The following is a 23,807-nucleotide window of genomic DNA, read 5'->3' on the forward strand; positions in this document are numbered from 1 at the left end:
TATCATTTTTATGCGCCCCCCTAAGGCCTGCACCCCAATGCACCGCATTGGTAGCATTGGCGTTAGTTACGCCACTGCCCACTGCCTTAAATCCGGTTCTGAAAAGGGTACTGAATATATACAGGATATTTGGTAAAGAATGGGCCATAGCTTAACCTTAGATTCCTGAGCTTAAAATAAGTGTATTTAAGATAACTTACCTTAGTAGGAAAGTTGGTAATAACCGAAATACAAGGTGTCAAAGTTAAACTTTTATTTTATTTATTCTTAAATATATCCTGACAGGCATGGGATAATAACACGAAATTTGGTAAGCGAGGTGTTTTGAAATGAGAAATCTAAATTCGCTACCAAAAATGATGTATTACCCAGAGGGCACCACGTACATCTTTCAGCGCTCATTTAATACGTTCAATTTTTTTTATCCCCCACTCTACATACTTTTTGAATCAAAACTTTTATTCTCTTAATATTTTTACTTGAAAAAGGTATACTACATTCATCTCAACTTTTTTCGAGATAAACGCATTTTAAAACTGCGATACAACATAATTTTTTGCATAACATCATTGTAGTTAGACCCGAAAAATAAACTTGAAGCCATAATAATTGTGCCAGTTCTCATATTTATCTCATTGTATGGCAAATTCCATTTGAAGAAATTTGTGTCACATTCTTCTTTTTGTGTCAATTAATTTAATTCAAAAATTATGTTTTTGGCCACCCTGTATAAATAATTATATTATTGTTTATACTACTGAACAGAGAATTGAACACTCTTTCAAATGAGATAACATACGACCCTTATTCCCATTAAAAATATCATCATTTACGTCATCACGCCCAGATGGATGACGTCACTGACGATGACACGTCATGGAGACGTATGAACTATATATAAAAAAATTGTTATTTAAAAATAAAAATCGACCTGTTTCGGCATTCCCTTAAAATATAATAACTGCCAAATAGCAAGGGGAACTCTTTTCTTTGGCCCACCCTGTATAAATTTGTATTCGTTGTGAAATTTGGTGAAAATAGATTAATTTTTAGTCCATTAGACAGTTTATTTGAATTTTAATTACCCTACCTGCAAACGCTCAAATTTTGACCATTTTAATTTTTGACCATTTTTTCAGGCCTGTAACTCCTATATAAGGTAAGTCTGCAACTCCCAATTTTTACACCTTTTTCTACTTGCTAGGGGCTAACATTCAGCCAAATATCAAATTTTTTCATAAGTGCCTATCAGCGATATAAGGGGTCAAACTTTGAGATTTTTCAAAAAATTACATTTTTGATATTTTTTTGAAAAAAATTCTCAGTCTCAAAGCTCAAACTTTTTTTACTTAAAGTATATAAATGATGTCTTTTGCAGAAAAAAATTACAAACCATTATCGGCTTGCCTTATGCTGTTAAAAAAATGCTGAAAATGGAATTTTATCAGTTTACCTTTTCAAACTTTGAGGTTCATTTAAGGCCTTAAGGGTAGTTTTTGAAATTAAATAATGTTATAGACCGTTTTTTAGAGCATACTTTTCTAAAAAGTTTGGTTTTTGATTTATTGTTCTATAGTCCTGTCGCCAGGGGGGGTACAACGGCCTCCTTAATTCAGATGGACTTACCCAAGTTTTTTTATATATTTTGACCCGCAGAATACGAATTTTTTGGGTAACAGTTGATCCGGATGTCGATAAGATTGTTATAGACAAAGAACTTGAGGAATTACATAACAGCGATTTCTCGCAAAACGAAATATCTTTTTGTATTTTTTGGGTCATTTTAAGCAAAAAATATTCCTACAATTTTTTTCGTAGAATGCATAGTTTTCGAGATAACCGCGGTTGAACTTTCAAAAAATCGAAAAATTGTAATTTTTGAACCCGAATAACTTTTGATTAAAAAATAAAGTAGCAATTCTGCTTACCGCATTTGAAAGTTTAAGTCAAATTATATCGGTTTTGATTATTTGCATTGCTACAAATTTATTATTTTATTGTTAAACAAAGTTATAAACACCTAGTATGTGAGTGATGTTTTCAATGATTTCTCATTTAAAATCGAACGAGTAGGTAGAGTAGCTATAAGTGCAAGCGAGGCAATTTCTACGTAGCATGCGTTAAAACGCATGTATTAGGTACGGGAAACACTATGTATTTATAGATTTGTTTAACAATAAAAAAATTAATTCTTAGCAATTCAAATAATCAAAACCGATATAATTTGACTTAAACTTTCAAATGCGGTAAGCAGAATTGCTACTTTATTTTTTAATCAAAAGTTATTCGGGTTCAAAAATTGCAATTTTTCGATTTTTTTAAAGTTCAACCGCGGTTATCTCGAAAACTATGCATTCTACGAAAAAACTTGTAGGAATATTTTTTGCTTAAAATGACCCAAAAAATACAAAAAGATGTTTTGTTTTGCGAGAAATCGCTGTTATGTAATTCCTCAAGTTCTTTGTCTATAACAATCTTATCGACATCCGGATCAACTGTTACCCAAAAAATTCGTATTCTACGGGTCAAAATATATAAAAAAAACTTGGGTAAGTCCATCTGAATTAAAGAGGCCGTTGTACCCCCCCTGGCGACAGGACTACTAGGACAAACCTCAGTGAAAATATTGGCTAAAGAGCGAAGCCATGTTTTCCGTGAAAATGATCGATGCGCTTTATGGTATTCAACCAAATATATGGTATTCATTGATCTTGAGAAAGCATATGATAGAGTTCTTCGAGATATTCTGTGGTGGGCACTCAATAAGAAAGGAGTCCCTGGCGAATATGTAAAGATTGTGAGAGATATGTATGAGGGAGTAACGACTAGTGTTAGGACAGGTGTGGGAGAGACTGATAAATTTCATGTGAAAGTAGGATTGCACCAAGGCTCGGTGCGAAGTCCTTATTTATTCTCATTAGTTTTGGACCAGATAACAGCGAAACTACAGGGTAGTATTCCGTGGTGTCTAATGTATGCTGATGATGTAGTGTTAATAGGAAATAGTGAAAGAGACTTAGAACAAAAACTGGAACAGTGGAGACAAGCTCTGGAGGAAAAAGGTTTAAAACTTAGTAGGACAAAAACAGAGTATTTGGAATGTTCATTTAAAGATGGAGTTACTACAAATAAAATGGTATCTTTGGATGGTGAAATGATTGTGAAAAGCAATAGTTTTAAGTACCTAGGATCGGTATTACAGAGTAATGGAGAAATAGATGGAGATGCATGCAGTAGAATTAGGGCTGGATGGATGAAGTGGAAAGAAGCGAGTGGTGTGTTGTGTGACAGAAAAATTCCAATGAAGCTGAAGGGAAAATTCTATAAAACAGCCATAAGACCGGCTATGATGCACGGAACTGAATGTTGGGCAGTGAAAAAGGAAGAGGAACAACGAATGCATGTGGCGGAAATGAGAATGCTTAGATGGATGAGTGGAGTGACAAAGAAGGATAAAATTAGAAATGAGTATATTAGGGGAAGTCTAGGTGTGACACCAATTGATGCCAAAATGAGAGAGCATAGGTTAAGATGGTTTGGTCATGTTCAACGTCGAGACGTTAATCACCTAATACGAAGAATATCTGAAGTGCAGATTCCTGGAAGGAGTAGGAGAGGAAGACCAAAGAAGACTTGGGGGAGACGATAAGGCAGGACATGTTGGTAAAGGGGATTAACATTGATATGACCCAAGATAGAATTGTGTGGAGAAATGCAATTAGGGAAGCCGACCCCGCATAGGGATAAGGCAAAGAGAATGATGATGATGAAATGTAATTCTGTAGTCTCTATAGACTGAAGTTTAAAAGGTAGAAAAATAAAAAATATTAAAAATAGTCAAGCAACCAACTTAATCTATATTGGACCACTTGGCATGGATACCCATATACCATGGCATATGCCACCCTTACATAAATAAAGTAAAAATGAAAAAATGACTTGTTATTTGAGGAAGGTGGAAAAACCATATAACATGGTATAACATGGGAATAAAGTGCCTTTTCCTCCCTTGAATGATTACTGCCGTCCGCTACGCGTCGGGCAGTAAACTTCATTCTCGGGAGGAAAAGTAGCACTTTAACCCTTGTTATACAAATAACGAGCGATCCACAATTATTGGGATCAAAGCTATCCGTGCAAAAAAACACGTATGTCTTGTTTTAATATGAAAGGCCGCCGGAGTGTGACGTCACGGCCAACTGCGGCTATATTCAGTGTTGTTATGATGACTTTTCCAAACAAATAATACAGATTGAAAACACGTTGAAAAGATAAGTATCCAATCTCAAGACCTTTTAATTCGTATAAATCTGAAATTTTGCTTAATCTGCTACTTTTTATGTTCAATTATAGTGTTTTTTAAGTTGACGTTCGTACACTGACAAGTATCTGTCAAAGTTGACGTAAACTAGAAACTATATCTGAATTTATAATAGACATGCACTGTATATCTATCTCTGTCGTTCAGAGCCACCTATGGTGACAATAATTTTGGATCACACGTTAGCTATTTCCTTTAATTTTTGTTATATTTTCTAACCTTTACAATGGGTTCCATCCTGTTACTATTTTTTTCACTTATTACAATTTTCGAACGCTTCGGCCCTGGCCTATTATTTTTTTTCTTAAATTTAAATTGCCACGGTTTATGTAATTACTAGACAGCAATTAAATGTATAAATTATTTTTTCAATGACTTGTTATCGCTATCGCTTTTGCCTACGATCATACGCATGTTTACAAATACATAGATGACAAGTAAACATACAAGTCAGTTATATAAATAGACCATTTGAGTGCACTTCAATGCATACGTTGTGTCAGTGGATGAGTTAACCAAGTTTGAGGTAGTAAACGTGCTATGATTATAAATTAGTATTTTTTAAATGGATTGTTACAAAAAAAAGTAACTTAAATACGGTAAAAATATTAATTACTTATCAGTTGTTATAAATGCAGTGGTATCTGGTATCGTATCTATTTTTGTGGAATTTTGTTATGCATGTGCTAAATAGTTTGGAACAATGGCAGTGAAGGCGAAAAAGGAATTTGAACTCTGCTAAATGACTACGTATTATTTTGTATATTAAGATGCAAGTGTTGAGTCGAGAATCAGATCCCCTTAAATTTATTAGATTTAGAGGCTTTTTAGGCTCTTAGCCAAATAGTATTTCCCTCCACTCAGGGCCGCGTTTAGGTCAATTGACGCCCTAGGCAATTCTCTAGTAGCCGCCCTTCAAACATGTATCATTTTTGCGAAAAAAAATTGCAAGAATTTTTGTTAAATAAGAATACACTAAAAATGGCTTTAAACTTCGATGTGTATATACCTATAACAGCAAAAATTCTCATTCCAGTTCGATCACATGAGAGACTTCTTTTCAAAAAGACTTTTCAAAAAAAATTTCTTTCTTGACAAAATCGACAAATTGTTAACACGTTCTTGCGTCATACTTTATGGAAAATTATTTTTAATTCTTGACATTTTCGAAAATGACCTTTCAGCAGACACGTTGGCAACTGGGATGCACAAATCAATGTGCAAAGCAATGGCAAAATCATAGCCCAGTAAATGAACGGGAAATACGGCGATACCGTGTATTTTCCAGGGACAACTCCGAATTGCATGAAAATTTAGATTCCGGTTCTACTTACCCTCAACTTCAAAGTTGAATTTGTGCCGTTGGTTGCTTTTACTTGGGGGGTGACAGTCACCCCTTCTCGGGGATGAAAAAACATACGTTCAAGATACTTAATCCCAGAAATGGATAAATTGACTGATTATAAGCAACTTTCGTTCTATAGTGTTTTTTATGTAAGTCAGTACTTTTCGAGTTATTTGTGGTTGAAAATGTTTATTTTTCGACAAAAAAACCTCTTATTCAGACGGTTTTTCGCAAATAACTCAAAAAGTAAATATTTTATCGGAAAAAATATTTTCAGCAAAAATGGAACTTGGAAAAAACGCTAAAATAATTGTGTATTCGTGAAGTCTATAGATCCATCAAAATCAGATTTGTAGCTCATGAAAAATACGTTTTTATTCGTCCAATTCCAAATCGAATATTTCATCGTGAAATAACCAAAAAATGAAGCACTTTTCGAGAAAAACTCATTTAAACTTTTTTAAAGTACAGTGGAACCTCGATAAGTCGGATTAATCGGGACCGCGGCCGATCCGGGTTATCGAAAATCCGGGTTAGCCGGAGAATATGGTAAAAATTAATAAAATACGGTACTCTTACAGATAAACTTAATTATAATTGCCAAAAAAATGAAATACTTATGTCCTGTACATCTAAATTACGTACAGTTTTATACATTATTGTTTATATCTTGGTAAAAAAACTCAGTCAAAGTGAAAACATTTTTATTTTATCTGATGAAAATCGATCCGGGTTAGTCGGACTTCCGGGTTATCGGAGGCCGACTTATCGGGGTTTCACTGTATTTAAAAAAAGCTTTATTTTAGTTGTTTACAAGTTTCCAGCATTAAAAATAAGCAAGTTACGCTCAAAATAAAGGGCCACCATTTTTTTTTGATAAAAAAATCATGAAAACATCCCCGTGTTTAGCTCCCCAAATAAAATTAATCGTTACCGCTTTACAAACAATTTACTTGAATTATCTATTTTTTATATTGATCTGTCAGTTTCACCGGTTTAAAGTGCTTATTTTTGAAAGAGTTATAGTTCAAAGTGCTTGAACGAGTCACTAGGAACGAGTGTATGCAAACTTTGAACAGCCATATCTTAACCAATTTTTGTCCTACAGAAAAACAAAATGAAACTAGCATATTTATAACAGCAAAGCCTACATTTTTTACTACTTGAGATGTTTCGTATCACTAATTAGTCCAGAGCGCATCTGTTTTGAGATGGACGTTGAGAGGTGACTCAAATTTTTTTGCAGAAATTGCTTGAAAATAAATCAAATAATAATATTTGAGTTATCCTCCCTCTCAAAAAGGTCCGGAACATTGTTTAAATAATCAAAATGTCAAAAATTGAAGGAAAAATTCGATTTTTTTCTTCGTTTTTTTATTATAACTTTAAAAGTATTCATTTCCGAGAAAAGTTGTACTGACATAAAAGTTGCGTAATTAAATTTCCTACAATATAGAATTACTAAAAAATTTAAAAAATAGTCACCCTAGTTGCAAAATAGCAATAATTGCGAAAAAACCATACAAAAACAAGTATTTGCATTTTACGTTTTTCAACCATTTATACTACCCTTAGGACCTTTATATTTCACCCAGAAAAACTTTATGATACAGTAAAATAATACTGTAAATTTAATTAGGATCGGTTCAATAAATTTTGCAAAATAAATTTTGCAATCCAGCTTTCGCAAAAAAAATTCATTTTTTCAAAATGTTACAGGACTGAAAATAAAGCAGATAGCAAGTTGAAATTTTTTTTGCTTATAGAAATGTACTATACCTTTCATTTGCAATTTTCAAAATTAAAATGGATTAATTATCACGGCGTCAGAAAATTTTTGAAATAAACAATAATTTTTGGTGCTACGCGCAGGACAGTGGTGTTCGATTCACACAAGTTGATTTCCACCAAAATTTCTTCCAATCTTTATCTAATATATTATTATCTTATTCTATATTTTGTTGTATTTTAATATTTTAATTCCACAAAAATCAAACTAATTTTATTATTGTTTGTGAAATATTGTTTAAACAATTGCATATGTTTAAAAATAATAAACTTTTATTATTTAAGTTAAAATATATGAACAAAGAAAAATTTTGCGAATAAAAGTGTTATTTCAAAGGATAGAGTATGTGTTTTTATTTTGCAATAAACAAATTTATTTATTTATATCGAAATGTAATAAAAATTAAAATTTATCAATCATTATCAAAGGTCATTGGAATGCCCAATCAGAGCAAACTATCCGCTGTCCTGCGCGTAGCACCAATAATTAATGTTTATTTAAAAAAATTTTCTGACGCCGTGGTAATTAATCGATTTTAATTTTGAAAATTGCAAATGAAAGGTACAGTACATTTCTATAAGCAAAAAAAATTTCAACTTGCTATCTGCTTTATTTTCAGTCCTGTAACATTTTGAAAAAATGAATTTTTTTTACGAAAGCTGGATTGCAAAATTTATTTTGCAAAATCTATTGAACCGATCTTAACGAAATTTACAGTATTGTTTTACTGTATCATAAAGTTTTTCACGGTGAAATATGAAGATCGTAAGTGTAGCATAAATAGTTGAAAAACGTAAAATGCGAATACTTGTTTTTGTACGTTTTTTCACAATTATTGCTATTTTGCAACAAGGATGACTATTTTTTAAATTTTTAACCAATTCTATATTGAAGAAAATTTAATTACGCAACTTTTATTTCAGTACAACTTTTCTCGGAAATGAATACTTTTAAAGTTATAATCAAAAACCAAGAAAAAAATCGAATTTTTCCTTAATTTTTTGACATTTTGATTATTTAAACAATGTTCCGGACCTTTTTGAGAGGGAGGATAACTCAAATATTATTATTTGATTTATTTTCAAGCAATTTCTGCAAAAAAATTTGAGTCACCTCTCAACGTCCAAATGTACCAATATTTTTACAGATGCGCCCTGGTCTAAATACTTTTTAAGTTATTTTGAAAAAAGGAAATGTTTCCAAAATTTAAAAAAAAAATTTTTTTTAATATAAAACCAAATTTTTTTAAAAATAAGCACATCAAACCAGTGAAATTTACAGATCATGATATAAACAATACACATACATTTAAAGTAAATGGTAAAGCGGTAACTGTTTATTTTATTTATGGTGCAGAGAGATTTTCACGATATTTTTGCCAAACAAAGGGGCTAACGTTTTTTTTTTTCAGTGTAACTCGTTTATTTTTGCTGCCAGAAAATTTTGTAAAAAATAGAAATATAGTCTATTGTACAACAAGTGAGAAAAAATACATATTTCTCACGAGCGCAGAAGCTTGTTGGCACGAGCCGGGGCACGAGGCGAGGGCCGCAAATCAAGCGAGGGAGAAATATGTCATTTTCTCATGTGTTGTACACTGTACTTTTTCTATGGATGCAGTTTTGTCAAGAGTTGTCAAACTTCAAAATGAAATAATTTAGATGCTTTTATGTATATTATATGCATACATTGAAATAAAATACATATACATGTAGGTATTTAATATTCTTAAAATTGATATGCCTTATTTTTTAAAATTCTAATTAACAGTTCTTTTTGAACAGTTTTGAAAGGTAATTCCTGGTAAGTTTTGCTTTAACACATTTATTTGACAACATTAATTGTATTTGTATTATGCATTTTACCATGGAAACGGCGATCATAGTATGGAAAACTGTAGGAGAACCCGTGAGAAAGGAAAGGTACTTTTACCCCCTTCCATCTCATAGGAGGTCTGCCTCTGGGTTTTTGTGTTGGTATGATCTCCAGGTTAGAATTGGTCTGTGCTATTTGTTTAGATCGCTCCTAGCTACATGTCCAGCGTATTCCCATTTCAATTTTAATGATTTTTGTAACACATCGGTGACTTTGGTTTTCTGTCTTGTATTGTAATTAGTAGTGTGTTAATCCGAATGAAATCACATGTTATGTCTTAAAAATAAAATTGCAGAATACACCACAAAGATAAAAGTTAGAAATCTGCAGGACGAAACAAAAAGGTATTTATACCACAAAATAATAACAGAAAAATGTAGAAAAAATATCATCTATGATGATGGAAGATGGAAGCCAGGAAAGCTGGAATAAAATTAGAGCAAACATAGATCTTAGATTGAATTAAAGAAGCTCTGGGCGAGAGAAAGACAAATAAAAGTAACTTTTTCCCAAAGCAAAGAATTCCGGTGTACTTTTTAATTTGTTAATCCTTGTTCAACCTTGTCTAATTCCTCTCCTCGTTTTATGTAAATTTCGTCGGTATAGAGTTATTATGCTGTACTTTATCGAATGCCTTTCCGAAGTCCTCGAAGCATGCAAATACATATTTCCTTTGATCACGGCATTCTGGCATAGGATATTAGCGCATAAAGTGCGTCCCTCGTTACTATAACATTTCTAAAAATAAATTGGGTAACGTCGAGATCTTTAGATTTGCATCCAATTTTGTTGTGAGGTATTCTATGAAAAATCTTAAGAGTGTGGCTAATTAGGCTAATTTTGATCTCTGAATATTCTTAGGATGTTCTGAACATTTTCCAACATTGTGTTTTTTAGGTATTGCGACAAAGATGGACTTGAGCCAGTCTGTGGGAATCACTACCACTACAGTATTATTGCTTTAAAAAGTTTTACCTACTACTATATACTTTTATGTTATCCTCATCTATTAGCTTCAGCAATTTAGTTGGTGTATCATCTGGACCACAAACTTTCCTAATTTTAGCATTTCTTATAGCGTGTTCTAGGTACTTCTAATTTCATAATTTCTGGGCCGTCAGCAGAACAATTTTGGTAGAATTCGGTAATATTATTTTTGTCATCTTCAAACAACTCTGATATATACAGCTATCATCATCTTCTTATTTAGTTCTCATTTACAATAATAATTGTATTATTATAGTAATAATTTAGTAGAGAGGGAACTCGTTTTTAAAATATGCTATCTAATATCGTATGATGTTTATTAACGTATTTGAATTTCATTTTTGTTTTAATTAGTCCAACGAATTATCTCCTTTAACACTAACTTTAAAATTTGATCACAAAAAAAGCTATGCAAATTTAATGTATGCCGCGACATTCAGCATGTTATCAAAAACCGCATAATAATTAATCCAATCCAATACAACGTACTCAACGTAACCAATTGGATGATTCTACATTTTCGGTTTTTGGTCTCTAACCAACTTCTTGACCTCGATTCATCAAGACATCGTTTTACCTGCGCCAAGCAACACAACACAACACTTAGAATTATTTACACATTAACTAATTCGGTAACAGTTTGTGATTATAATTTGGGATATTACATACCTATTACAAAGTCTTGTTCTGTGTTTGTACAGTGATTGTCGTTTAGTATTCGGGTTCGGTATTGCTTTAATGAGTTGTCATTAAAAATACGGTTCCTTTTATAGTTTTATAGTAAGTAGAAACTTTTTCTTTCGTTATCAATTCACAAATGGTACACTCTTATATGTTGTTCTGAAGCTATTTCCTTGTGGCATTTTTATAATTATACAGGGTGTAACGAAAATACAGGTCATAAATTAAATCACATATTCTGAGACCAAAAATAGTTCGAATGAACCTAATTTACCTTAGTACAAATATGCACATAAAAAAAGTTACAGCCCTTTGAAGTTACAAAATGAAAATCGATTTTTTCGAATATATCGAAAACTATTAGGACCTAAATAGGAAGGGCCGTAAAATCCACACCCTTGGATCAAAATGGATGGTTGATATATGAATGGGTGAGTCTTTTCCTGAACTTTAAGATGGGAGTTGGCACAATTTTCAATTCCGTCAGATTTAGAAAATCGAAAATTTCGTGTATTTAGTGTCGCGTGTAGGGGGGTGTGGGTGTGCGCCACTGGCGAGAACTGCCGTTCTCTGGTAATATAAAGTGGCAGATCCAAAGGGGGTGTCACGGGGGTCATGACCCCCCCAGACGAAAATAAATATCAATTCAATAATCCTAAAAAAAAAAACCGAGAGCCGTCGACCAAAAAAAAAATTTAGGACCATCCAAAAAATAATTGAAAACCCACTTATCCTAGGGGTGGTAAGACCTTGCATCAGAGACAAGTATTTAAGTCACCGTCAATATCCATGACCCTCCCCCAAAAAATTTCTGGATCCGCCACTGAATATGTAATCTGCGAACTTTGAATTTTCGCAATAAACAAATTAATTACAATATAATAAATATGGCAACATATTAATTAAATATTCAATATCTGAAAAAAAAATAAATTTTTTTTGTCTCAGGTAAATTAAAGGTCAAATGGTTGAAGTGTTGTTGGTATTAGAAATCGTGAGTAAAAAACTGATAAGATACGAGTATGATCAGTTTTAAGGTGGTTTTAATATTTTACTGAATCCTGTGACTGTTGCCGTGCAAATTTCAGGTAAATTTTTATCAAATACATCGTTAGGAATTAACTACAAATATTTTTTTTTTCAAGTATGTGATTTAATTTTTTCTGTCTCAATTTTAATGTTGTCTGCCTACACAACATTAAAATTAACAACCAAAGTGATAACAAACAAACTGAATGAAATTATAACGTTAGCAGAACAACAAGGTTTTAGGTTGGGAAGAGATACGAATAAAAGATACCACAAAAAAATGTAGGGCTTTTTCAGATAAAAATTTTCTTTTTATTTTGCATTACTGTATCTCTTATCATTTTCAAGTTACATGGAGAAAAAGGAAGATTTTTAAGAAAATTTAAAAATGCGCTCTGTAATTTGATCTTTTTTTTTTCAAAAACCATTCATTTTAAACCCGTCCAACTTTTTGAACATAGAAATAACACTATATTAAAAGGTATTGTGGAAGGAAAACGATGCATTTACATTTTGGTGGATGGGGGTTAAAATTACTTCTCATTTTTTCTTAAAATACATTAGTTATCAATTTTGTTTGCAGCACATCTCGCTTAGTTTTAAAGTAATAGACCTCTAACATAGCTCATGTTCAAGGTCTTTTAAGCACTACAAAAGCTATTAATAGCATTATACACCTAAAATCGACCGTTTCTCTGTTATTTCAAGTTGAATGCACCAATTTGAGAATGTACCAAAAAACAAACTATTTTCACGTACCATATCTCTTTTTGTATTATAACTAGAAGATTTGTGAAGGCAAGCGTCTCTTTGTTTTTTTATAACCTACAAAAATATCTAATATAGTTTTTTTAGTTAGATGCATAGTTTTTAATGTACAATGGAACCCCGATAAGTCGGCCCCCGATAACCCGGAAGTCCGGCTAACCCGGACCGATTTTCATCAGATAAACATTTTGATTTTCAATATTTTGTATTTTGACAACGACCCGATTTGGGCGTCGAAACGTTAATAAAATTATTTTTCAATTTAATTGCGGCTTATTTCCCATCAAAATAGTTAATTATCAGACAAACCTTTCAACAATGAAAATGTATGTAATATAATATTTGAGAGATGTGTATGTGTGTAATTTGAACTATACGATAGTGGATAGTAAAAATGACTCATAGCACACGCCGCAGAAACAACAGGCACCTGTCTGTAGTACCTATTCCTTTTTATTTCAAACTGTCTTAGCATTGTTTAGGAAAGACTATTTAAAAAATTCTTTTATAAACAATGGTCTTTAGTTTTCACTGTTCTTAAATAACATTACATCTTTGTGACTGGATTGTGTGTCTTGTATTGTTCGCTTCCGTTTGCTTACGTTTGTGTTTGGTGTTTTTTTTTTCAGTAATTTTGATGTGTAGGTACTGTGCATATTTATAAATATATTTCATGTTATTTCAATTCTAACGGAGTTTATTTGTAAGTATACAGTATTTTATTAATTTTTACCATATTCTCCGGCTATCTCGGATTTTCGATAACCCGGATCGGCCGCGGTCCCGATTAATCCGAGTTATCGAGGTTCCACTGCAGGTTCGCAAAGGTTCGCAAAAAAACCGTTCGAAAAGGTATTATGTTTCAATGAAAATGGCCAATTTTCAATCACGAATATCTCAAAAAATATTGAGTTTTAAAAAAAATTATAGAGCAATTTTTGCTTAGAATTTTAACCAAAAATTTTTCCACCCCTAAGAAGAGGTGGGAACCACCCAGAAAATAAAAGCACACATCGGCATAGGGTAGACTTTGAATTAGGAGATAAGTAGATCTAAAATCCATGCAGTAGGATAGAATTCAGAGGTAATATCTTATTCTTGCTCCCATTGACTGGCGTAATTATGTAGAAAATAATTTCCTCTTAGTGGTATGATAAGACATATGGCCTCCTCACGTATCGCATGTCGTCAGTTAAAACACATATTAAAGAGTAAAACCGTCTAGTTTTTTTTGTTATTAAAGATAGAGAAATTACAAAAATAAAATATTCGCAAAATATTAGACTATAACATACCTAATCTCGATGTATACGCACCTTTCTGCCTTTTCCTCCCTACAAGGTGTCTCAAACTTTTGTTTCGGTTAAAACACATCATGTTAAACTACATAACCGTCTATTTTCTTTGTTCCGAAAGATATCAGGGACATTCAAAAAACAAAATGTTCACATCACAGAATATAAGACTACAATACGATTCTGATGTAAACTCACATTTGTACCTCGTCCTCCCTACAGGGTGTCTCAAACTTAACATAAGAAAAACATTTCTTTTCTTCCACCCGGTATAAGTACAAAGAAGAAGTTTGAGTAAACCTTTGCACAACTTTGTAAATACTAAAATAAAATCTAATATAATAAAAAAATAGCGGAATGCGTTAGTCTGTTCACAAAAAAATGAAGTATGAAAATGAGCATAATTTTCTATATCCCTAACTTTTGACGAGCAGTTTATAATTATAGAAGTACTGATAAAAAGTACGTAACTTTTTATTCCACACAATTATGAAAGTTAATAGTTCAATTATTTTGTTTAAATACAATTGTCGTGTCGTACTTCCAATTATAAAAACAAAAGATGACCTTTTTTTTTGGATTGAGGTGGAACGCTCTTAGCAGACTAGGGAAGGTGTCCCTAGTACTGTTGGACTCGGACAGGAGAGGAGAGCACGCTGGGCCCCACAGTATGGTTCATGCGCCCCGCGTGCCCCCCATAACCAGCCGCCTACCAACTAAAACCACCCCCTCTTCCTCTTCCAGTTTATAATTATAGAAGTACTGATAAAAAGTACGTAACTTTTTATTCCACACAATTATGAAAGTTAATAGTTCAATTATTTTGTTTAAATACAATTGTCGTGTCGTACTTCCAATTATAAAAACAAAAGATGACCTACAGATTTATGAAGTCCGCAATTTCAGTTTTTTTGGTACTAAACACCAACATTAATAACCAATAAAAACCACTCAAATTTAAAATTATTTGGAGAAAATAAAAATGTGTGCTTTGCCCGTCAATATAAAATAAGGAACAAAGTGAGAGAAGAATGAAATACGTCAACAAAAAAAATAAACTAAACTAAACTAGTTAAATATTATGTTTATGTGGGATTAAGCCACAATTGATTGTAATGAAAATTACATTTTTATTATTTGACGTTTAGATTTCCACTCCGGAACTAGTTTTCCAAAAAGAACAAGTAATTGGACTTCGTAAGTCCTAGGTTTTCACCCAAAGTAATCGAAAGTAGAACTGGAAGTCGATAGAATTTGAACTCTTCGTGTAACTTTGCGTCGATTGATATACGATTTTACTTATTTTGAGTAATATTTATTCAGATTGACATCATATTTTGAGAGACTTTAAAACAGTACTTACTGTTGCAACTCTAAAACCGAAGTCCGAAGTCAAATTTCTCATCTTTAATACCATCCTTGGGTTATAAGTTTTCATTCTACACCTCAATAATTGTCATATCTATATTAATAACGGAGGAGTTGTATTGGCGGACGGACGGACAGACGAACAGACACTCATGAAACCGGAAGTACATATTTGTTCTCGTCTGGCGAAGACACGTCGAATAATATATCACTTGTACTATTCCGGTGACTTTAAAATAGTATTTCCGGTCGCATTTCTAAAGCCGGAAGTCATAGGTTAAATTTCTCACCTTTAGTACCATCCTTGCATTATAAGCTTCCATTTGACATCAGAATCTCATTTGTCATTCTACCTGGTATAGTGACAGAGGAGTTATATTCGCGGTCGGACGGACAGACGGATAGACAGCCTAGGTCAAATTTCTCACCTTTAGTACCATCCTTGGATTATAAGCTTTCATTTGACACCTCATTTGTCATTCTACCTGGTATAATGACGGAGGAGGTGAGTTCACGGACAGACATACGGACGTAGATAATTCAACGTTTTCACATTTTTTCAAAATTGGTGAAAACTAAAGAAATTAGTAAGATGTTATTATAATCAATAGTTGTTTGGCGGTTATTATCAAATTGAGAAACACGAGCAGAACAACCACAAATAAAAAACTACTAAGAACTACAGAAATGAGGACCCTAAGATCAATTACTAGACAAACACTTAGAGACTGTGTAATATCAAAACGTTATAAAATAATCTAGAGTAAGAAAACGAGCATCACGAGGCCAAGTTGATAGAATGGGTGATAAAAGACTTGTAAAGACTGCAAGGGAACAGAAGTCGAACACTAGCAGAACACCCGGAAGAGAAGACGGAGATATGCAAGCTGTACATATGCACTTAGACTACCTATAACTATGAACAAACAAGACATTGTCTTAAAATAAGAAGAATAAGAGGAAGAAGGCAGTTATTTTAAACATTTGGTATAAGCGCTTTATCATAATTTCTATTGTATTTATTATTCATAATTAGTATTCCTCTCTATCTTACTCATTCCTTAAGTCATTGTAAGGGCGTGGTGACACTCTAAATAAAATATTGTTAGCTTGCTGTCTTCATTAGCTGCGGTCCTGTGCCAGATAAACGGCTTCATGTAAGGATTTTCCTATCAGAGGCTTCATTTGTTCTATTCATCGTGTTTGAGATATTGAGATCCACATGGTCCCCGTTCCATGTGGCAAAACTAATTTAGGTATGATCGGTTTACTTTTTTAACAGCCTATCTTTTATACGAAGCTCTTTCAGAATTGACCAGTTGCCTGTAGACTCACATTTCGAAGGTTTCAATCAAGAAACATGGATTATAGAAAAACCTTTTTATGCCAATTATAGTTTTATGCCAAAAACTTACTTTTTTTTTTAAAGTAATTTTTCTTTCAGGGATGCTATACTACCTGCTAATACTATTGGCAGTGCTTCTGGTGTGGAATATCGAGTCCAGATTTCAAAAATGGGCTAAATATGGAGTCTACGTAGCTTATTGTTATTTAGTGCCATTTTTGATTCCCCTGTGGCTATTTAATCCTGGAGATAGTGCAAATGCATTGTAAGTATGTGGTTTAAGTCTCAGTTACAGAAAATATATGCATATTTTAAAATGAAAAAAATCTTTATTAATATGTATCTTAGTTTAAGCCCAAAATGCTTTTCATCGCCAGAAATAAATTATTATTTGTTCTATATGCGCTTTGAGGTGTCGAAATTAGGGAAAACAGCCTTATAGAATAGAATAGAAATATGCTTTATTGTCTTGAAAAAATTTAACAATTTTATAGACAAAGCTTACAAGAATCATAAATAAAAACAATAACAAATACAATTTACTAAAATTATACAAATCGTCAATATAAATACAACATAATAAAGTCAAATAAAAATCAGTAACAATCTATTGCAAAATTAAAAAAAAAATTGCAAATTGCGTAATCTACCTTAAGAAATTTAATAAGAAATTTAATAAGTTATGCTGCTGCATATGACACTCAAATATAGATTAAGATTCTACTTATACATAACAATACTGTAATTTCTTAGTTATTGGTTAAGAAACTCTGCTATTGAATAATATGGTCTTTCAGATAAATAGGCTTTAGTCATTTTACGGAACTTGGGGAAAGATGTTGCAGATTTAAGTTGTAGAGGGAGATGGTTGTATAGTTTTTTTGCAGAATATAATATAGATTTCTTTATTAACTCACTGGACGGGATCGGTAAATAGATGTCAAAAGTAGAATTTCTGGTGGAATAGTCATGTCTAGGTCTTTCTGGAAAAACATGTAGATGTTTACGAATTAAGCAAACAGTTTCTAAAATATATAAAGAAGGTAATGTTAGAATTCTGTGATCTTTGAAGTAGCTTCTGCAATGTGTTGTTCTTCTGAGGCCAAACAGATATCTGATTGCTCTTTTTTGCAATTTAAAAATAACATCGGATTGGGCAGCTGTACCAAAACCCCAAAAAGGCAGACCATATCGAAGATGGGACTCGAACAATGAAAAGTATGTTATTTTGGAAGAGGCTAAATCCATTTCCTTAGAGACAGATCTTATTGCAAAGCAAGCTGAGGATAGTTTCTTGCTTAACACATCGATATGAAGGGACCATTTAAGGTTGCTATCTAAAAAAATACCAAGAAACTTTACAGAATCAACGATACTGATCTGGCTGTTATGAAGAGGTAAGGGTTGAAGAGTTCCTTTATAGGGTAATGCTACTGTTTTATCTACGTTAAAGGAGAGTAAATTAGAATCTGACCAGGATTTTATTGTGAGTAGATCAGAAGTTATAGTAGCATGAAGAGTTGCGATATTTGAGTTGCTCCAAGTGATACTGGTATCGTCAGCAAAAAGAAAAACTTTTCCATCGATTTTTAAACTAGTGATGTCATTAATAAAGATAAGGAAAAGTAGAGGACCCAATACTGAACCTTGCGGTACCCCACATATAACATTTTTGTGACTAGAGTCTGTATCATTTGCTCTAACCAGTTGTTTCCTATTTTCCAAGTAAGATTGAAACCAGTTCAAAGAAATACCTCGAATTCCATAGAAATCTAGTTTTTTATCAAAATATCGTGATTTACACAAAAAAGCTTTGGCATAATCACAAAAAACAGTGGCAGTGTGGAGATTATTGTTTAATGCTTGATAAACCTCATGTAGTACAGAAAACATGGCATCGGTGGTACATTTATTATTTAAAAATCCAAACTGATTTTGTGATAAAATCTTGTTATCAACGAGAAAGGACATAAGTCGGGCTTTTAGGAGTCTTTCAATAATTTTGGAGAGTACCGGTAGTAATGCAATAGGTCTATAATTGCAGGCAATAGATTTTTCTCCACCCTTATGAAGAGGAATAATGATGGCCGTCTTTAGGCACTCTGGAAATTTACCTTTCTCAAAAGAATCATTTATTAGAGAGATGAGGACTCCCAACACATTGTCTGGGAGATTTGAGAAAATTTTTATGGATAGTCCATCGGTACTACAGGAAGATTTGCTTTTGATACTATTGATTGTTTGGATCAGTTCAGATTTACCAACCGGTCTTATAAAGAATGAATTCGAAACCTTTCCTGAATTAGGGAGATAGGAAATGGGATCTTGTTGTGACACAATAGTTGATGTTATATTTTTACTCACATTAACAAAATATTCATTTAGATTTTCTGGGTCTGGAAGGGAAAATGTTTGAGCTGTGTGAGTTTTATTTCGAAGATCGTTTATTATGGACCAAGTTTCTTTTGCAACACTTTTGGAGCTTCTGAGACGATTTTGATAATACAATTTTTTAGCCGATTTTATAAGTTTTAAATAGATTGCCCTGTACTTGGTGATATATTCAGTAACAGAGACGTTGGTAGTAAATTTCTTGATATACAGTAGTGAACGCATGTTTTTAACTGATATGCGGACACCTTTGGTAGTCCAGGGTTTGCGATGTTTTTGCTTAATTGTGATTAAAGGAAATGCTTTATTGAAGATACAGACCAGCTTATTCAAAAAATCACTGAAATTATAATCGACGTCCATGGAAGGAAAGTGCCACTCAGAGGTTAAGCATAAATTTTGGAATTTACGAAAGTTCCGACCGGAAAAAATCCTGCCTAAACGTCGAGTTTTCGAGGAGGACTTGCTAAAGATGTTAAACTTCGTATAAACCGCTTCATGATCAGATAGTCCAGCATTAACAGTTGTAGCGCAGACATCAAGGGGTGAGAAATCTGAGACAATATAATCAACTATGGTAGATGAAGTTTTTGTAATCCTTGTAGGAGAATCAATGTGCATTGATAGACCATATGATTCAAATATGTTGACCAGGGATATTTGTGTAGCACAAGCAGCAGCATAATTAATGTTGAAGTCCCCGCATAAAATTTTTCTGCTTTTATGGGGCAGGTCATCTAACAAATTAAGCAGGTTCTGAAAAAATTGTTCCACGGAAGAGTCAGGTGATCTATAAATGCAAATAATATAAAGATTAAGGTTCTTACTGTAAACTAAGGAAAACTCAAAGAATGCTTCACTTAATAGAAAGTCATATTTTGTTACCAGAGAAAAATCATTATTTGTAGAAAGAATTAGGGTGCCTCCATGAGCTGAACTTGGACGGTCATACCTAGCAATAGTGGAATATTTTTCTACAAAAAAAGGCTCGTTGACTTCAAGCCAGTGCTCAGTAGCCTTAGAAGATTTTATAGAGTTCCAAAATGCCTCTGATAATATATTCTTGGAAAATAGGCCGAATTATACAGGGTGATTAATGACTACGTGGTAAAGCAAACATACAATTTTTTAAATAGGACAACCTGTAAATTTTCTTATATTTAGATTCCTCTATGAGACTACTTTATTCCTACTACTACTATTCCAGGGTATTTAACAAGTTATTACACTATTTTTGTTTCGAAATAAGCTGCTATGAAATAAGCATACTGTATACAGAGTGTTCCAACGAAAATTTGACCCCCACCCCAGTAACTCAAAACGAAAAGTTTTTTCAAAATTAAAAAAAAAACATGTCAATTTGTATCGAGGGGGGGGGGCGAATTTTCATGCCAAATTCGTCCCCCTTTCCCTGCCCCGCATCAGCCGGCCAGTTTTTTTTAAATAGCAAGTGTAGTTGAGTGGCACATCATTTGAAAGGTATTTGTTTTCTCTACAGGACCCCCATTTTTTTAATTTGCGGAATAACCTTTATAATATAAGATAATTTTGGATTTAACTAATTTACAATAAATTTGTTAAGTCCAAAATTATCTTCAAACTTATTACGTAAATTAAAAAAAATAGAGCGTCGTTTAGAGAAAAAAATTACCTTTGAAATGATGTGCCACTCAACCACACTTGCTATTTAAAAAGAAGTGGGGGTCGATGCGGGGCAGTAGGGGGTTACATTTAAGGGCATGAATTTTGTATGAAATTTCGCCCCCTTCTATTAAAAATTAACGTGTTTTTTTTAATTTTGAAGAAGCTCTTGGTTTTTGAGTTTCTGAGGGAGTCAAATTTTCGTTGGAACAGACTGTATAGGAAGGAATAAATAAATAAGTCCCTATTCATGTTATACAGTATGGTGCAAATGAAAGGAATAAATTCGTTATTTCCTAAACCGACGAGTTTAAGGAAAAATCCCGAAACAGGTCGATTTTTATTTTTAAATTAAATTTTAGCATATATGTCATACTATTGACGTCATCTATCGTGCGTGATGACGTAATCGATGATTTTTGAAGTTATACTTCTTTAGGCACGAGGGTAAATTTTTATTTTACTGGGCGCATGCGCACACTGACAGTATGGTATTAGTCGCTCAAACGTTATATGGGATCTGATTGGGTGTTAAAATCATCTGTCAATAATTGTTCAATATGAAGATTATGGATAAACAAATGTTGTGTATATTAGCTTTTATTGTTGTGATGGCAGAGAAAAAAGCCCGTTTATAATTGTAGTGACCTTTTAAATAGTTTTTAAAAGCGACAGGTACGTAATAATTGTAAATGTTTCAGTATCCTAATAAAAAATTACATAGGTACCTACCTACCTATTTGGAAAATTTAAAATGAATCTACCAAAATAGTATGTAATGCTTTGATTTACATAATTTCATTAGCATCAAAATTTCTACCAATATTCACCTAATATATTGTTATTCCACAAAATATTCCTTTAATTCCACAAAAATCAAACTAATTTGATTAAATTCATATAAGTAATAAACACATGTCTAAAGAGAAAGGTATTCGATCAGTGCGTCCTCCCAGTCTTGACGTACGGATCAGAAACACTTACCTTAACTAAAGCCTCGGCTACCAAACTAAGAGTCACGCAGAGAAGAATGGAGCGGTCAATGTTAGGAATAACTCTGCGAGACAAAATCAGAAACGAAGAAATCAGGAGAAGAACAAAGGTGACTGACGTCATCGAGAGGATAGCCAGGTTGAAGTGGAGATGGGCAGGACACGTAGCCAGAATGACAGATGGGCGATGGACGAAGAGGTTATTGGAATGGAGGCCAAGAGAAGACAAGAGAAGCGTCGGTCGACCGCCTACAAGATGGACTGACGACTTAAGAAAGGTAAATAAAAACTGGATGAGGGCGGCGCAGGATAGATGGGGTTGGAAACGAGGGGAGGAGGCCTATGTTCAGCAGTGGACTTTTGAGGCTGGATGATGAAGTAATAAACAACTGTCAAAAAGTTTATGATGTAAACGTTCAGTTGGTGTATATTCCCATATGACAGATACGCGAAGGTGGCGCAATGGGAAAGCACTTCGATTTTCGATCGGCGGGATCGACGGGAAGCGGGTTCGATCCCCAATGCAAGTTACTATTTTTTATTTTTTTTATATACATTTTATGTTTGTAAGTATGTATATTATTATATAATTTTTTTCAGAAAATACGTATTTAGTTAAAATTTTTGGCAACAATTATTGTTCAGAAATCATTTCTTTGTGGCATTTTTCAATGTGTTTGTGTGTGTTTTATTCTTTTATTTTTTTAATTTTTGGTATTGTTTTAATAAAAATTTTTGGAAAGTAGTAAGTATTAAAATTAGTTTAATAGTTAAATTAAATATAAATAAACTGTTTAAAGTATATTGATTTCGTTGAAATCATATAATAGAAGTATAACTTCTTACGTGTGTACACAGTACGCACATTCATTTTTTTGAAGTTATACTTCTTTACCGGCGATAGAGGGTGATTTTTTTATATGTTAAAACCTATCAGCCCGGCGCATGCGCATTATAACTTTGTTCTGATTGGATGTTCAAATGACATGTCAAAAATTATCCGATATGACAGCTGTGGTTTGGAGGTAAAGGTAAAGGTAAACAAATGTATAATATATTAGTTTTATTGTTGTGAGGACAGAAACAAAAAAGTTTATAATATTGTAGTGACTTTTAAATAGTTTTTAAAAGCAACAGGTACGTAATAATTGTTAATGTATCATGGGTCTAAACCTACCTATTTGATCTGCCAAAATACATAGTATGTAATACTTTTATTTATATAATTTGATTACCATCAAAATTTCTATCAATATTCACCTAATATATTGTTTTTTTACTCTATGTTTTGTTGTATTTTTTCAATTCTAAATCATTTCAATTCAAAATTAAAATAATTTGATCAATTTTCAAAATATCAAAATATCACAAGTTTAATCCGTTTAGTTAGTCGATCTTCGTAAATAATGACACATCGTGTCCGTGGCTAAGCGGAGAAGGCGAATGAATTCCAATACCAACCGCTCTTATCAGCGCTGGATCGAGTCCCAATAGAAACTTTCTTTTTTGTTTTTTTTAATACATTTTATGATTGTAAGTATATTTATTATATAATTGTATTTTCAGAAAATACGTATTTAGTTAAAAAAATTTTCGACAATTAATGTTCAGACATCATTTGTGGCTTGTTTAATGTGTTTGTGTGTGTTTTATTCTTTTATTATTTTAATTTTTGGCACTGTTCTAATAAAAATGTTTGAGAAGTAGTAAGTATAAATTAGTTTAATATTTAAACAAAATATAAATAAAAAGTATATTAATTTCGTTTAAATCATATAATAGAAGTATAACTTCTTACGTGCGTACAAAGTACACACACATTCTTTTTTTTTAAATGAGAATAGGGTCGTCTGCTAGCTCATTTGAAAGGTTACTCAATTCTCTATTCAGTAATATAAACATTTACATAATTATTTATGCAGGAGGTCCAAAAAAATTGTTTAATTAGATTATTTGGCAACAAAAATGAGAGTGTATGTC

General features: G+C 32.6%; 1 protein-coding gene across 5 annotated transcripts in view; it reads left to right on the forward strand.

Annotated features, from left to right (window-relative positions):
• The window catches only part of LOC114328240 (1-acyl-sn-glycerol-3-phosphate acyltransferase beta), a 70,605-nt gene that overhangs the window by 12,423 nt on the left and 34,375 nt on the right, over positions 1 to 23,807 (forward strand). Inside the window, exons 1-2 of one of the 5 annotated variants that reach the window (XM_050659589.1) lie at positions 4,733 to 4,847; positions 16,903 to 17,068. In XM_050659589.1, the coding sequence (XP_050515546.1) occupies positions 16,905 to 17,068 (164 nt within the window). In that variant the 5' untranslated portion in view covers positions 4,733 to 4,847; positions 16,903 to 16,904. Of the gene's footprint in view, positions 1 to 4,732; positions 4,921 to 10,867; positions 11,098 to 11,927; positions 12,087 to 16,902; positions 17,069 to 23,807 lie in introns of those variants that run through there. The other 4 variants (XM_050659590.1, XM_050659587.1, XM_050659588.1 and 1 more) reach the window with 4 other exon arrangements.

Source organism: Diabrotica virgifera, chromosome 8, assembly GCF_917563875.1.
Source record: "Diabrotica virgifera virgifera chromosome 8, PGI_DIABVI_V3a".
NCBI classification, from domain to species: domain Eukaryota; kingdom Metazoa; phylum Arthropoda; class Insecta; order Coleoptera; family Chrysomelidae; genus Diabrotica; species Diabrotica virgifera.